The 15,582-nt window shown below is 45.2% G+C and overlaps 1 protein-coding gene across 1 annotated transcript; it reads left to right on the top strand.

The window, feature by feature from the left end:
• Positions 1–413: 413 nt before the first annotated feature.
• LOC101400356 (aldo-keto reductase family 1 member B10-like) lies at positions 414–15,237 on the top strand. The gene is made up of 10 exons (XM_004430744.2): positions 414–484; positions 3,337–3,504; positions 4,584–4,700; positions 5,679–5,756; positions 9,602–9,724; positions 9,992–10,098; positions 10,757–10,838; positions 11,395–11,478; positions 12,132–12,214; positions 14,958–15,237. Exons 1-10 carry the CDS (start codon positions 419–421, stop codon positions 14,998–15,000), a joined length of 951 nt encoding a protein of 316 aa, XP_004430801.1. The 5' UTR covers positions 414–418; the 3' UTR covers positions 15,001–15,237.
• The last annotated feature ends 345 nt before the right edge of the window (positions 15,238–15,582 follow it).

Here is a 15,582-nt window from a genome sequence, read left to right as displayed (position 1 = left end):
TTAAATAAATATATGAAGAATATTAGCATCTGAAGATCCTATCCAGGTGGTTAACAGATAATGTCTATGGTCTGGGGGAAAAAAACGTACAACTCTAGAGCAATTAGATAGGAACAAATTAAAATAATGGACTTTTATTTTCCATTTATTAACCTAGCAAAAGAAAACAAAAATTGATAAAATTAATTCATGCATTTTGTAGAAGAGAGAACTTTACATGAGGTTATGATGTTTGAGGTCCATTAACAGTACTCAGTCTTACAAAAAAGGCCGTAAGGACTGCAGGTTCATGCCAAGGCAAGAGATGACTGCCCGCCCCCAGCCTCCAGCTCCTCCCTCTGCACCAGGACCTTTGCCCCGCCCTGGACCAAGGCAGAAGACAGCTACCTGCTGGCTCAGAAGCGTGTCAGCACTCACCATGGCCGGCTTCCTGGACCTCAGCACGAAGGCCAAGATGCCCATTGTGGGCCTGGGCACCTGGCAGGTAAATATACAAATATTTGGAATGTGCATCTCTGGGGGCAGGGGAGAAATTGAGGGCATTTTCTCTCCTCTGTTGGTAGGGAATGCCCTGAGGCAGGGGTCTAGGGAGGTGAGAGTTTGGCCCTGGAGCCAGGACTGAGGTTGCTTTCCTTTCTTAGGGCTGACTCAGACTGCGTCTTTTTCCAGGAATGGTGAGAGTTTCACTAACAATTATCAAGTTTTTCCAGGGCAATTTCTCTCCTAGCCACCTTTCCCTCTAACTCTCCCCGGCTCTAGGACACTTAAAGGGGCCATGGGTTTGCTGCTGCCTGGGTGGCTGAGAGGAGGGGATGCCAGGGCTCGGAAGGCCCTGGCACTGCTCACCGCTCAGCATGGAACCTGGGCTGGCAGCACCAGTACCCCTGGGAGGGAGCCTGTGAGAATGCAGAGTCTCAGGCCCCACCCCAGGCTACTGAGTTGCTATCTGCACTTCAACAAGATCCCCAAGTGGTCCTGAGATTGGTGCACAGTAGAGTCTGAGCTGAGACCACAGGGAGGAAGGACCCAGCAAGAGGAGAGCCAGGGTGGGAGTCAGGAGCTCAGGGTCCCCAGGTGTGCTCAAGTCAGCTGGCAAAACCCAGACTGGCACCTCCCAGTGCACAGGAAAGCAGACTCCTGAGCCTCTCCTAGGGTGATGTTTCCCCGTCACTTCCTAACTGCCTTCTTTCTCATTTCCATCAGTGACAGTACCATGCTGACTAGTTACCAGGAGCAGTCTTTGCATCTTCTTCTCTTGTCCCTCTGATGATTCTCTCCCCACTGGCTCTTTTCTTCTAGGAGCCTCCTCTTTCCCTTTGCCTCTCCAGGGTTAGAGAGTAGGATCCCTCTTTATCTCAGGACTGGGTCATTCTCAGGAAACATTCTTGGTCAGTCTGGGTGAGCACTCCAATTCCAGATGGATTAAGTCTTACCAGAACAGGGCTGTTTTGCCCCAAATCAGAGCATTGACTTTGAAACAGATATGACAAATAATCACTTCCAGTTCTCTAGTGAATCTGCTCACCCTGTATAAACTTACCAGAAAATTCTTTTCAGAAGTAAGGATTATGAAGGGAGCCATTTTCAAAATGTAGAGATGATCTAATTTTAAAGGATCATGTACTTTTAGCAGTGAAGGTAACGGAGGGTGTGATGGTCAGGAAGGGTGTAGCCTTGCGCCCTCAGGACCTGTTTGAACAGACCCCATCTCTTGTCATCAAAGTGATTCAGAATTGCCTTTCAGAAACACTGAACAATCACATACCCAGGACATGCACAAAAGAAGAAATCGTGACCTGAAACCACTTTGGAACCAAAGATCCTCTATCTCGTGGAACCCAAGGACCAGGTTACATCCGGAAGTCGGACTGTTTTTTTTTTTTTTTGGCATCAACTTTCCTTTTTTTTTTTTTTTTTTTTTTTGGCTGGGAAAGATTTGCCCTGAGCTAACATCTGTTGCCAATCTTCCTCTCTTGTTTTTTTCCCCTCCCCAAAGCCCCAGTACATAGTTGTATATTCTAGTTGTAAGTCCTTATAGTTCATCTATGCGAGCTGCTGCCACAGCATGGCTACTGACAGACTAGTGATGTGGTCTCGTGCCCAGGAACTGAACCCTGGCCACTGAAGTGGAGCATGCCAAACTTTATTAATCACCAGGTCATCATGGTTGGCTTGAAAGTCAGACTCTTATCAGAAGCGAGGGTTCCCTCATTTAGGAAGATCCAGTGTTAAAATTCCTCCCCCATACTGTCGTTAGTGTTTAGAACCTTATCATAAATGCTTGAAGCCCACAAATCAAAGCCTGTCCCATCAGTGTTTCCATGTGCCAGCCTGTTTCCCTAACCTCTTAAATTTTGCCCCAAATCCTGAGTGGGGAGACAGATCTCAGGGCACACTCCCCCTGTCTCCCTGCAGATTGATTTCAAAGACTAAAAGCTGATTTCTGCCCCAAAGGCTGATGCCATAATTAATTGGCTTCTTTATGCACATTGGGTAGAGAACCCCAATTTTGTGCGGTAACAAGGGCACCCCGGGATGCCTCTGAACATGTTTGTTATTTTACAATAGAAGAGGTTTTAAAAAGATTTTGTGAAAGATCAGTATTAACTGCTTTTTTTTTCATTGTTTGGCTTCACTAGATTAGACAGAATGTGGTATTTCTAATGCTTTCAGGTTTTTTCTTTTTTTTTTTTGCCTTAAGGAGGGAAAAGAAACTCCATTCTTACAAGGTTTTCTATTTCTCCTTTTTCTGCAACAATAATTCTATAATGGTGTGTACCCACTGACCCCACAGCATGTGCCAGGCACTGGGCTAAAACTTTACATTCACCATGCACTTACTCAACACAACGACCTTAGGAGGCAGGTTCTAATCTTGTTCCTACTTTGCAGACAGGGTTTACAGAAATTAAGTAATCTGCTCAGGCCGCACACCTAGGAGGTGGTGAACCTGGATTTTTGCCAGATAATGGCCATTTGGGGAACTTGTCTGAAAATTTCAGAATCCAGCTGTCAGCCGGGTCTTTAGAAAGGGTTGCAGTAGGGCCGGCTGTCTCTGCCACACACCTGACGACATTTCAGAGCAGGAGGATTAACCTGAATTACAGGGAATGGGCTTTTAGCTAGCAGAGGGCATGAGGCCATAATCATAAAGTTAATTCACTTTCCTTCCTTCTCTTTTGAAGAGTTTTCCAAGGTGTGTTTTCCTCCCAGGTGTCCTGTGGATAACGGAATCCCAGTGAAGCCTTGGTTTGGAGGAGCTGGGTTGTGTAGGAGAGCCTGATGAAGGTGGTCTGGGGATGAGAGTATATGATGGTCTTTTCTTTTTCCTGTCAGTCTGCCCCAGGCAAAGTCAAAGAGGCTGTGAAGGTGGCCATTGATGCAGGATACCGCCATATCGACTGTGCCTATCTCTACGAGAACCAGAATGAGGTGGGGGAAGCCATCCAAGAGAAGATCCAAGAGAAGGCTGTAAAGAGGGAGGACCTCTTCATTGTTAGCAAGGTACATGGGGCTCATTTGGTGGGAGGACTGTACTTCAAGGAAGGCAGAGGTATGCGGACTTGGTCAGCATCCAGAATTCTGTGAGTCTTCCCTCTAAGTACTCACATCATTTCCCTCAGCCCTCTTCATCGATGACTTTATAATGTCTCTGGACACAAACAAATCCACACTCTAGACCAATATTGGGATGTGGAGACACTGCTGCTGCCATGCATCTCCACACAGTTTTCCCCTAGTGGGATGGCTCCGTTGAGCCATGGCCATGCCCTTGGCCTCCCTGCTCCCCATCAGTGGGATCCATCTGCCCTGTGGCACTCACAGGTTAAGGGTGGAGTCAGGGAATGATCCTGAAGCCCCACCTTTCAGCACTGTTGTCTCAATGGCTGTAGCCCAGAGGTTCTCAGCCAGTATTCTGGAAAATGGCTGGAACATTCTTTATTGTCACATATGAATTTCATTTTAGTTCAGACTAATCAAAGGTGAGTTACAAAGTGATATAAAAAACAGGAAGGGGGTCAACTGAGAGAAGATTGAGAATCACTGGATGTGTATTATACCCAATTTGCTAAAAACACCAGTTACAGGTACCTGGGAAGTACATGCATCTGGTGGGACGAATAGACCCAACTGTATGAAGTGGTTGAGTCTGGATAAGCTCCTTGTCAACTCATCACTTGGGGCCACAGACATGGAGACATGGGAGTCCAGAGAGAGGACCATCTGCTTCCAAAGTCTTAAGAATGCTGGACACAATTCCTGCCCACGGAAGGCCGACAACCTAGGAAGGGAATGACACATGTAAACAAATATGAAATCGGTGCCCAAATATGCTAAATAACATAAGAGACATGTAGAACACCAGGAGAGTTGAAACAATAACATACTCTCAACATGGAAATGTCATTGACTTGCTGAGCACCCTGGTTATCTTCCATACCTGGATCTCCTGTCTTAACCAACTTTGCTATAAATGGCCTGCCCCCGGGTTAGATCAAGGTGTCCGTCAAAAAGCAGGAGAAGGAGTGTGACGTGGTGCTTTCTCTCCTCAGTACTGACGTCTCACTGTTGCATCTCTGCAGTTATGGCCCACCTTCTTCGAGAGACCTCTAGTGAAGCAAGCCTGTCAGAAGACCCTCAAGGATCTGAAACTGGACTATCTGGACATCTATCTTATTCACTGGCCACAGGGATTACAGGTTTGTGCTACTCTCTGTCCCAGACTCCAGTTCCCAAGCGGGAGCTGGAGAATAGCAGCTGGGCCAGGCCTGGGGGCTGGGCAGGCTGAAGCAGGAGGCCTTGCGCTTCATGACTTGAGCTGCAGGTTGTGAGGAGGAGACGATGGGGAAGAAAGGTGCTGGTCTGGAAGGGAGGCCGAGTCCACGTGTGGCTGCGGAGCTTGACCGCGGGCCTAGGTTCTCTCTCAGCTGCATCTGAGAGAATCAGGATTTCTGGCAGCCCAGGCAAGCTGCAACTGCCACGTCACCATGGTCCTGATTCCATGCCAAGCGTCCCCCCAGGGGGCTCTTACATAACGATATTTCAGGGCTAACCCTCGTGTGAACCACAGCCCGCCCTGGGAGTGCCATCTTGGAGAAAAGCCCAAGTGTGGACATTCTGGAAGGTAGCCAGTCCTCACGGAAGAAACAGCACACATTACCTGGGGCTCTGCTCCAGCCTGCTTCTGAGGGGGTGAGGGACATGAATTCCCAGCTCCCTCACCTCGTGATCAGCTAGGGGGATGATAGCGTGCCATCCCTAAGTGCAGGCTTCTTGAGGCTGCAAGAACAGAAGTTGGCCAGTATCTTCCCCCAGTAAGCCACTCTTTTGGGAGCTAACCCTTGTCTGGTGATTTTGAAATTGAAGTTTGCCTCTAAGAGTATATGAAAACTGGGTTTATGAAGTTAATGCCCATGGTAATAATGGTGGCTTTTGGAATGTGCTAATTAATGGTTTTAAAACCAACCTAGAAGTTTCTCAAATAAAAGAACTTATATAATATAGTAGGTTGATTTAGAGATTTTATTAAACTTTCATTCTTGAAGTTTGTACCCAGGAACTTGAAAAAATGGTATGCAAATGTGGGTGTAGAGCACGACTTAGGATCCTGAAACCCAGTTAACAGAACCAAATGTTCAGATGCACATTTCACTAAGCTTTTTGTTCTGCATTTACAGCCTGGGGAGGACTTTTATCCCCAAGATTACAAGGGCAAGATCTTTGGCAGTAAAACAACATTCTTGGATGCCTGGGAGGTAGGTTCCATCTTCTTCTAAGTATGCTGGGAGTGAGGACTTTCTTCAGTCATCCACTGGGGTCTACACTGCGTGAAAGAGCCCACGTACTTGATGCTGTTTCATACCATTCTCATTCTCTAATTCTTTGAACTCTGTCCTAATCACTTTTGGCTTTCGGGTCCTTGTGACACTATTTATATTTTCAAAGCCTAAGACTGAGTCCTCCAATGAGACTGGGAATATAATATACCTCAATTTGGTAGATACACATGCTGTTCTCCAACCAGGGAGAGGCATTTAGAACAGCGGTTTCACCCAGGTGTGCATGTCTTAGCTGAGTAACCTAGTGTAAGTTATTTATCTCTAATAAGCCTCCGTTTCTGCCTCTTAAAAAAAAAAATCCTTGTAGTACATGTTAATCATATCTTTTAGGATGTGTCAATTAAGGATCAAGATAGCCAACATCTATTGAGTACCAGGAACTTTATAGTCAGAGAGTTGGTTTAATCATTCGACCCTAAGAGGCCGGTACTATTAACATCCCCATCTACTGAGGAGGAAATTGAGACCTAGAGAGGTTTGTGACTTTTTCAGGTCACATAGTAAGTGTGTGGCAGACCTGGAATTGGACCCAGGTCTCTCTGTCTCAAAAGTGCAACCACCGACGCCCTTAACCGGGTGCGTGGCACACAGTGAATATGCCGGTCCAAACCTCGGGGCACACGAGTGCCCGCTTCTCAGATCAGATAATGACCTGTTCCACTTAATTCATATCCAAAGTGGAATTAAGGAATGAAAGTCTTTCTCTGATAATTTTTTTCTGAAATCATTGTGTCCTCTTGCAAATGCTAGTAGAGAACCAAGTGAATGAACAGGTTGTAAATGAGGGTGAAGAAAACTCTGAGAGTTAATTGTGTTATTTGTCAGCTTACGGGGTGGGGGCACATGTCCTTCCAAGTTTGTATTGTGTTTTACAGCTTAAAAATATATTAAACCCAACCTTTCTGAGGAGCTTAAAATTGTTATATATAAATTCAATCTAACTTTTCTGTGGATTGTGTGTTCAAAACTATCTGTAAGCACAGCATTCCTGCTGCTTTGAACTTCAACAACTAGCAGTAAGGTAATTCAGATAGCAAAACTGGAAAGGGTAATGAAGCAGAAAAGTAATCATTTTACAATGGCAAGGTTAGCAATCCTGTAAATGTATTAGTAAGGGAAATTATCTTTGGCAGGTAAATCTTTAAATTTACCTCATAACAGCAGAAAGGCTGTTAAAACAAAGTATGGAGAAACCTATCTGGATTTCTATGGGTGAGTTTTTAAGACTGTTATCAAACTCTCTGGGTTGTATGTAGAAAGAAAAAAACAGCAAAAAACTAGCAGCCATGATAAAGAGTCATGACAAAGATCTTCAGTATTTCCACTGCATTTGCTCCATAAGGGTATGTCATTTGCTGGTAGGTTCTACAAGTTAAAATTAGCAATCATAAAAGAGCAATGATTTATGGAATTAAAAGTCGTACTAAACAATCAATCAGTGGAAGTACCGCATCTCATGAGCAAGAAACTATACATAGAAGTAAGGCAAATAATCGTGGGAAAACCTTATGAAGACATCAATTTGTCATACATTCTGCTACTTGATCCTACAATTAAATATGAATCTGAGGTAAATGTGACAGAACATCACTGCTGTCCAGGCCATGAGGTGGTTGAGCCCACATACTAGAAAGAGGGTTCAAACTGCAAGTTGGAAAATGCTGGTTTTATTAGATTTACATATTCTTTTTTACCTTAACGACCCTGCAGGTCGTTATCCAACTATGTAGTCTGAAATACTTGTTTGATAAATTTGCTAAAATAAATTTATTAAGCCTGAATCTCAAGAAAAGATATTACTTTCTCTTGGTTAGTGACAAAATTATAGCCAGGAAATGAATACTCAAATTGGGGGACTTAACTGTACAAAAAAGTCAACATATTTATTTTCCTACCACGAACAAGCTCCTGTGAGAGAAATGGTTCACGATTGATGACTTAGTGAACAATATAATGGTTTATGTGCATGGGCTCGACTCACTGAATGCTTTATTCCTGAGAATGAGAAGTGTGGTAAGACCTACAGATCGTCTAAAATTTCGGCAGACTCATCCTTTGCATTAAATGTGATGAGGGCTCTGTCATCTATATGACCCCGGTAAAACATGAGTGCTTACCTATCTTAGGAATTATTCGTTGTGAAATGTGGAGACTAGCATACCTTAAGGCTGGTTCCACAAGATTTTTTTGCCCTAGCTTTTAGGATGGGACCAAATGTGGCAATTATGTCATTGTTCTCTGCAAAGAGTACCCGGCTTTTCACAGTGCCATATCCTTTGGGTGGATTTGAGAATAACTGCTAAATAAAAGACTTTGAAGTCATGAAAAGGTTTTGATGATCTTGATCAGAGGGTCTAAGATGAAACAGGCACGACTGAACATGTAAGTGATAAATATTTGTGTGGACTCACAGCCAGTTCAATAGAAACTTCCTTGACCACCCTGAAGCAGATGGGAGAAAAAAAGTGTAAAAAAGTCAAGATGTGTTGTAGACTCAACTGCACCTGATTTATGACACACGAATACTTTTATGTTGTCTCATTGCCCAACTCAGGCATTTCAGGGACCTTGCGATCTCATCAATTCTAAACTCTTTTGCCCTATTTGAGGACCTACGTCATTTATCTGGTGGTCCTCAACTTTGGCTGTGCATTAAAATTACCCAGAGAGTTTTAAAAATCTCTATACCTAGGGTACATCCCAGACCAATTCAGTGAGACACTCTGGGGGTGAAACCTGGGCATCAGTATGTTTTAAAGCTCTTGGGTGATTCCAAATTGCAGCCAAGTTTGAGAATCACTAGATAGAGCATCCTCTGAACACCTCATGTCTGTCCCTCCCTCGAAGCCTTTGCTCCCACTTTCCTCCCTCACTTGCTCTTGATTTTTCTCTCTTTTCTGCAAGCTATTTTTTGAGTCCCAGTTTAAATCCCACACACAAAGCCTCCGCTGACAACTGTGGCCCTTCCCTCTCTGACCTCCCAGATTCTCAGTGCTGCGTCTCTGTCCAGTGATCTGAGGCAGCCTCAGCGTCGTGTGTGATTGCTCCCCAGAAGGGACCTCTAGCACTTTCACTGGACTGTAAAATTCTCGGAAGTGGGAAGCACATTTTATGCTTCTAAATCCCGACAGTTCCTGTTCAGCATCTAGACATGTAATAAATGAATGACAAATATATGTTGAATTTGGGGCTGCTGCTAACGCATATGATCTCTTTGGGCAAGTTTGGAAAAGTGCCCCTTATAGGCTAAAGACTACAAATAGATATCTTTCCTTGGGGTCAATGTGGTTTCTGCACCAGGGAGCATGGCTTGGTCGGTGGATGGTGGCCAGATGTCGGCCATACTCATCCACTTGGCCAGGTGCCCCTGCTGAGATGCAATCTGCACACTCTTCTCCAGTGACCCTGATACTGCAAGCCAAACGATGGTTGGTGTGGGAGAGGGTGAACCAGAACCCAGATAAGAGATGCTTCTGCACATGCTGCAGCCTCTTCTGGGGGTAACCCAGGCCACCCTGGTTTGGCTGAGAGGAGCATGGCAATTGTATAAAACCTTTACCTCTTATGCCTAGTTTCATTGAAGCTGTGGAAGGGCAGGAGGGCTGGAATCAACCCTTGATGGGCATCCATGGGCTGGATTGATATTTCCTTTCAATGCTTCAGCTAATCCTAGTGCAGTGGCTCCTTTGCCAGTTTCTCCTGCCCCAGAGAGGACTAAGCCAAGCCTCTAGAAATGCCCAAAGTGTTCCTTTCTATAACAGGACATGGAGGAGCTGGTGGACGAGGGGCTGGTGAAAGCCATTGGGATCTCCAACTTCAACCACTTCCAGATTGAAAGGCTCTTGAACAAACCTGGACTGAAATACAAACCAGTAACTAACCAGGTAAATTCTGTTTAATCAAAGATAAGGGCCCTGCCCTATTACTTCTTAAATATTTGAAAGCAAGTTGACTGTTATGCACTGAGTCTTACCTCAGGGCTCAGTGATGAAGACACTTGGGGAGATGGGAGACAGGGTCTGGTGTAGCCAGTCTGGCAGTGGATAGTGTGTGGTCTTTACTTGGCAGTCTTTTTTGTATGTAGAATTCCCTATGAGCAGCTCACAAAGCAGACCAACTTCCCTAGTGATGAGGATTGTTTGCTTTTGCAGGTTGAGGTTCACCCATACCTCACACAGGAGAAATTGATCCAGTACTGCCATTCCAAAGGCATCACTGTCACGGCTTATGGCGCTCTGGGCTCTCCAGATAGACCTTGGTGAGGCTTCTGAGGGATCTTTCTTGTAATACTCTTAAAAAATTATTTTGTCATTGCTTAATGTTGGTATGAGTCTATAAGCCATCGGGAAGAAAAGTATGTCTGAGATAATGTGGCTGGCAGACCCAAACAGTGGGGAAAAATAGAAACTTCAAAAAAACAGCGTGGGCCGGCCCAGTGGCATAGGGATTAAGTGCACGCTCTCCGCTGCGGCAGCCAAATGTTTCAGGTTCTGATCCTGGACACGCACTGACACACCACTTGTCAAGCCATGCTGTGGCAGCATCCCATATAAAGTAGAGGAAGATGGACACGGATGTTAGCCCAGGGCCAGTCTTCCTCAGCAAAAAGAGGAGGATTGGCATCTGATGTTAGCTCATGGCTAATCTTCCTCACACCCACAAAAAACAGCAATATGCCTGACCCTCTGGAAATACTCAGGTTCAGCCACCCAGCCCTGGACCAGCATCTGCAAAATGCTGAGGCATCAGAGCCCATGGGTGGGCTCAGGGGTAAGACACAAAGCTTTCAGATCTTCTTGCCTTGTCTCCCACATGGAGAAGACTAATGATCAGCCTTGGGACCATCATTGGAGTAATACTCATTTGCATATGGTAACAATGATGATTATTCACACCAGCCATCTTTCTGTCTCCAGGGCCAAGCCAGATGACCCTTCCCTACTGGAGGATCCAAAGATTAAGGAGATTGCTGCAAAGCACAAAAAAACTACAGCACAGGTACAACATACGTGTGCATGTGCACATGCACGTGTGTGTGTCTGTGTGTGTCTGTGTGTGTGTTTTACCCCAGCGAACAGTCTTGGGTTGTGTTCCTAATATTGTGTTTGCAACTCCTTGAAGGGGAAGAAAACAAGAGAGGAAGCCTACTAAGGCCCATCCTTGAAAGTCTGTTTGGACCTCCAGGAAATACCATGATTCTTGCTGAAACCAGAATAGCATCTGTCTAACAGCTTCTGTTGAGCCCTATGGCTCAGCAACAAGAGCTGAGAGATCTGGGTTCAGAGCCCAGCTCACCTCCTATCAGCCTTATGACCCCAAACACTGTCCAAGCCACTTTCCTTACTTTTAAAACAAGAAAATCATAGGATTTTTGTGAGGATTAAGGGAGATAATGGACCACAGGACTGACAAGTGACTGACAGCTGTGAAGTGCTCAGTCTTATTAGCTGTTGTAACTGAAGACACGGTTAGTGACAGAGAGATTTTGTTTCTCCATTCAGTAGAGGAGGGCTCCTTACAGAGAAGTGGAAACATGGTGTCCTTTTCTGTACAGGTTCTGATCCGGTTCCATATCCAGAGGAACGTGGCTGTGATCCCCAAGTCCATGACACCAGCACGCATCGTGGAGAACTTTGAGGTAGGGTCTTGGCTGGGTGGCCCTGCTTTTCGTAGGTGAAGGAATGGATGGGAGGGACTCTCTCACTAGGCTCTCATCCCATCCCTGTGTTGTCTGTGGGCCTCACCTCCTCCCCACCACCCCGCCATATCTCAGGCCTGGGAGCTGACCTCAGAGGAGCTGAGATGAATGACCCAGAGGCCAAGGATGTGCTGAGGGGCGCTGCCAGGGAGTCCTGTCAGATCTGAGCCCAGCTGTGACTCTCACCACTGAGAAGACCCTTGGTTGCCCCTGAGCAGTTAGGTCATGGGCCACAGGCAGGAGCAGACTGTTCTGGCCTAAACACCCCGCCTCCCAGCAGCAGGGGAGATATGGACCGCACTTGAACTGACCTGGAAGAACCCACATGTGCATTGTGGAGCACAGACATGGTGCACATCTGTGGTTTAACGCCTACAAGCCTGGTCATCTCCCTTTTAGAGCAGTAAACCCTATAAACACAGCAGTCTTTGTGTCAGACCTGATTTAGAGCCAAATTTGTATCCATTGGACACATTGGAAGAAACACCTATGGCCAGTTAGTGCTGCAGATGTGAGCTTGCTCCTGGCTGAGAATCACAAATCACACCAGAAATAGCCTTACCGATGATGTTTTGGAATTCTCGCCTTTCTAGGTCTTTGACTTTAAACTGAGTGATAAGGAGATGGCGACCATACTCAGCTTCAACAGAAACTGGAGGTTCTTCCGCATGGAAGAGTAAGTGGCACTGGGCTAAGTTAACTAGGAGGATCGTCAGTTTTTCTAAACTGGTAGAGGGCTAGCTGGAAGGAGTGGAAGCTATCTGGGATTACTTTTATCTTCAAATAATATTTTCTGGTAGTTTTGAAAATTAAAATTGGAGCACCTGGGATCATTATGAGCAAAGACATATCCCTAATTGCTGTTTATTATCTGAACTTCTGGATGTAGGACTAGAATTTCAAGAGAGGACTTGTCTTCACGAGGTAGAAGGCAGAAGCATCCATTCATCCATTCACTCAATAAATATGTATTGAGCATCTCCTATGTGCCAGGCACTTTCTAGGTGCTCGAGATATGACACTGGACTAACACTTCACAGGGTAGCATCCTAGTGAGGGAATACAAAAATAAACTCAAAATAAATATGTCAACTAAGATTGAATCCTACAGGAGCTGGCCCAGTGGCCTAGTGGTTAAGTTTAGCTCACTCCACTTTGGCTGCCTGAGTTTGGTTCCCAGGCGCCGACCTACACCACTTTTTAGTGGACAATCTGTGGTGGTGACCCACATACAAAATAGAGGAAGATTGGCAACAGATATTAGCTCAGAGTGAATCATCCTCAGCAAACAAGAATGAATCCTACAACTAAGAAAGGAAGTAAATTGTAGGAAGGCATTGTCTAACTTGTCTATTTTATTCTCTTCTCTATTCTATTCTAATGTCTCAATTCTTCTCTATTGGAGGACTACAGAATTAAACTCTAAATAAGTATGTTAGATAGCATAAAGTTGGGTACAGGGGATAGGAAGTAGTGGGTGGTGGTGGGATTGGTACTTTAACTAGGGTGGGGCAAGGGAGACTTTGCTGATAAGGTGACAGTCCAGCAGAAACCTGAAGGAAGTGAGAGGTCTGCCATGTGGATATCTGGGAGAAGAGCATTCTTGGCAGTGAGAACAGCAAGTGCAAAGGCCCTAAGGTCATATTGTGTTTAGATCATTCGAGTAAGGAGGCCAGTAGGGCTGGAGCAGATTGAGTGAGGGGAAGAGTGAGAGGAGACGAAGTCACAGAGGTGTCAGGGGTTCAGAGCAGGCAGAGGGGTGTAGATTGTGAGAAGGGCCTTAGTCTTAGCTCTGCATGAGCTGAGAAGCCATTGAAGAGTTTTGAGCAGGGGGTGGCATGATCTGACTCATGTTTTAAAAGAGCCACGCTGACTTCTGGGTAGGGAGACTGTTGTAATAATCCAGGGAGAAGATGACAGTGGCTGGACTTGGGTGATGGTGGGGGGAGTGGAGGAATGGTCAGGTTCTGGACACATTGAGAAAGTAGAGGCACTGAATTTGCTAACTATGGAGTCAAGATGGCTCCAGTTTGTTTGTTTGGTTTTGATTTCGCCTGAACCACACAAGATGGAACTGCCATTTGGGGGAAGAAATCAGGAGTTTGTTTTGGGACATGTTTGCAGTGCCCATTAGACATGTACGAGGGGATGTCAATAGGCCGTCGGATGTATTGGTGTGGAGTTGAGAGGAAAAGTCTGGGCTGCAGATAATCATCTTGGAGTCAGTAGCACGTGGGTGGTATTTGAAGCCACAGGATTGGATAACACGTTTCCAGGAAAGTGAGTTTCCCAAGAACAGACAAGTTAGACAATGCCATCCCACAATTTGCTGACTTTGTCAGTCACAGGATTCATTCTTAATCCAATGTCTCTTCAAGGAGGTGGGATTAACTTCACCTTAAATTATTTAGGTCTTTTATAAGCATCTGAGCAAAGTTTTTCACTTTTAATAGATGATCCTTCTAAATGACCCTTTGATCTTCCATCAATACTTTCTGATTAATGTATCTCATTAAATATATCAAAAATATTTGTCTTTGGGAAGGTGGCTCATGGCATTTATTACTCCCAGGTCCCCAATCTAATGAAAATTTGATTTTCTTCTAAAGTTTTAAGAGCCAAAATGATTTCTCACTTTTTAAAAAGCTTTTCAGTATCTCAAGCATTGTTCACATGTCACGATATCACATATCTGTCCCGCCCAACCCACTGTCATAGAGCAGCCTTTCCCGTCTTCCAATCCCTTACTTTTGCTGGAGGACAGCAAAGCAGCAGCTGCTTAGAATGAAAAGGAAGGTTGAACGTAAAACGTGACAGTCCCCGAGACGAAACTGCTTCTCCAGCACCGTTTCCAATGCAGGCAAATCTCCGCAGTGAGTCCACCTAGTTCAAACCCCAGCTCTGCCACTTATTAGCCATGGGACCTTGGGTAAATTTTCTAAGTTTCCCAAGTTGGTTTCTTTATCCACAAAACTGGGATGATAGTACTAATTATACACCTATTGAATGTTAGCTTAGAATGTGCCAGGCATCTTCAGCCCTTTGCCTGTATTATTAACTCATTTAATGCTCACAACATCCTCAAACTGTTCTGTTCTTATTCCCCATCTAGCAGTGTTGTGAGGATGAACTGAGATCATGCTTGTAAGGCACCAGCACTGTGCTTGGAACCAGGATTGTTATTAGCTATCGTTATGAGTCTATTCTGGTGCTCTGCTCACTGCTTGCCTGCCCTCCTCCCAGCACACCCTTCAGATCAGTTTGATAGAAGGTCGAGGTGGGGCCCCTTCTTGTATTCTTAGAGAATCTTCTGGGGAGGCTGAGAGAGCACAAAGACCACAGGATACACCAGAGAAGAATGCCTTTGAAACCAGAGCCTAGTAGTAAAATATTCTTCTTCACGCATGTTTTCTCTTCAGGTTGGCTCATTTGGAAGAATATCCCTTCAATGCAGAATACTGAAGATCAATCTCCTGATAAGATGACTCTGCAGATTCTCTCTCTTCGCTTTACTGAAGTGTAACTCTCTCCACTAGAGCCCTATTTTAGCCAAGCTTGTCTGAAATCATATTGAGTCTGGCCCTCCCATAGGTCAGGTTCTAGGCAGTGTTGTATCTAGATCAGTATATTCAACCAGAAATCACAGGGTGATACGACCTAGAGAAGCAAATTACAGTTTTTTTCACTTATATGATCTGATCATGGGCAGGAGGGCAGGGGGAGGGGGGAATCTCCACTAACAGTGAGGATATAAAGATAAAAAGATAAAGAAGAATAATAGTAAGAAACAGGTATCAGAGATTACTGTGTGCCATCACAATTTGAAGTGCCTTTCCCATGTGTCAACTCATTGAATCCTGAGACCACCCCTGCGAGGTAGGGACTCTTCTTCCCATTTGACAGAAGAGGACATGCAGGAATGGGGAGGCCAAGGCACTGGCTCAAGACCACCCAGGTTGTAAGTGGCTGAACCAAGCTGTGAAGGCAGGCGGGCTCTGGGAGAGTTCACTGTGACTTGTCCTCTCCCTCCCAAGCCTTCTGGCA

Source organism: Ceratotherium simum, chromosome 1, assembly GCF_057802395.1.
Source record: "Ceratotherium simum simum isolate JZ-2026a chromosome 1, ASM5780239v1, whole genome shotgun sequence".
Lineage (NCBI taxonomy): Eukaryota > Metazoa > Chordata > Mammalia > Perissodactyla > Rhinocerotidae > Ceratotherium > Ceratotherium simum.
Note: the sequence above shows the minus strand (reverse complement) of the source record. Positions and strands in the feature narration are given on the sequence as shown.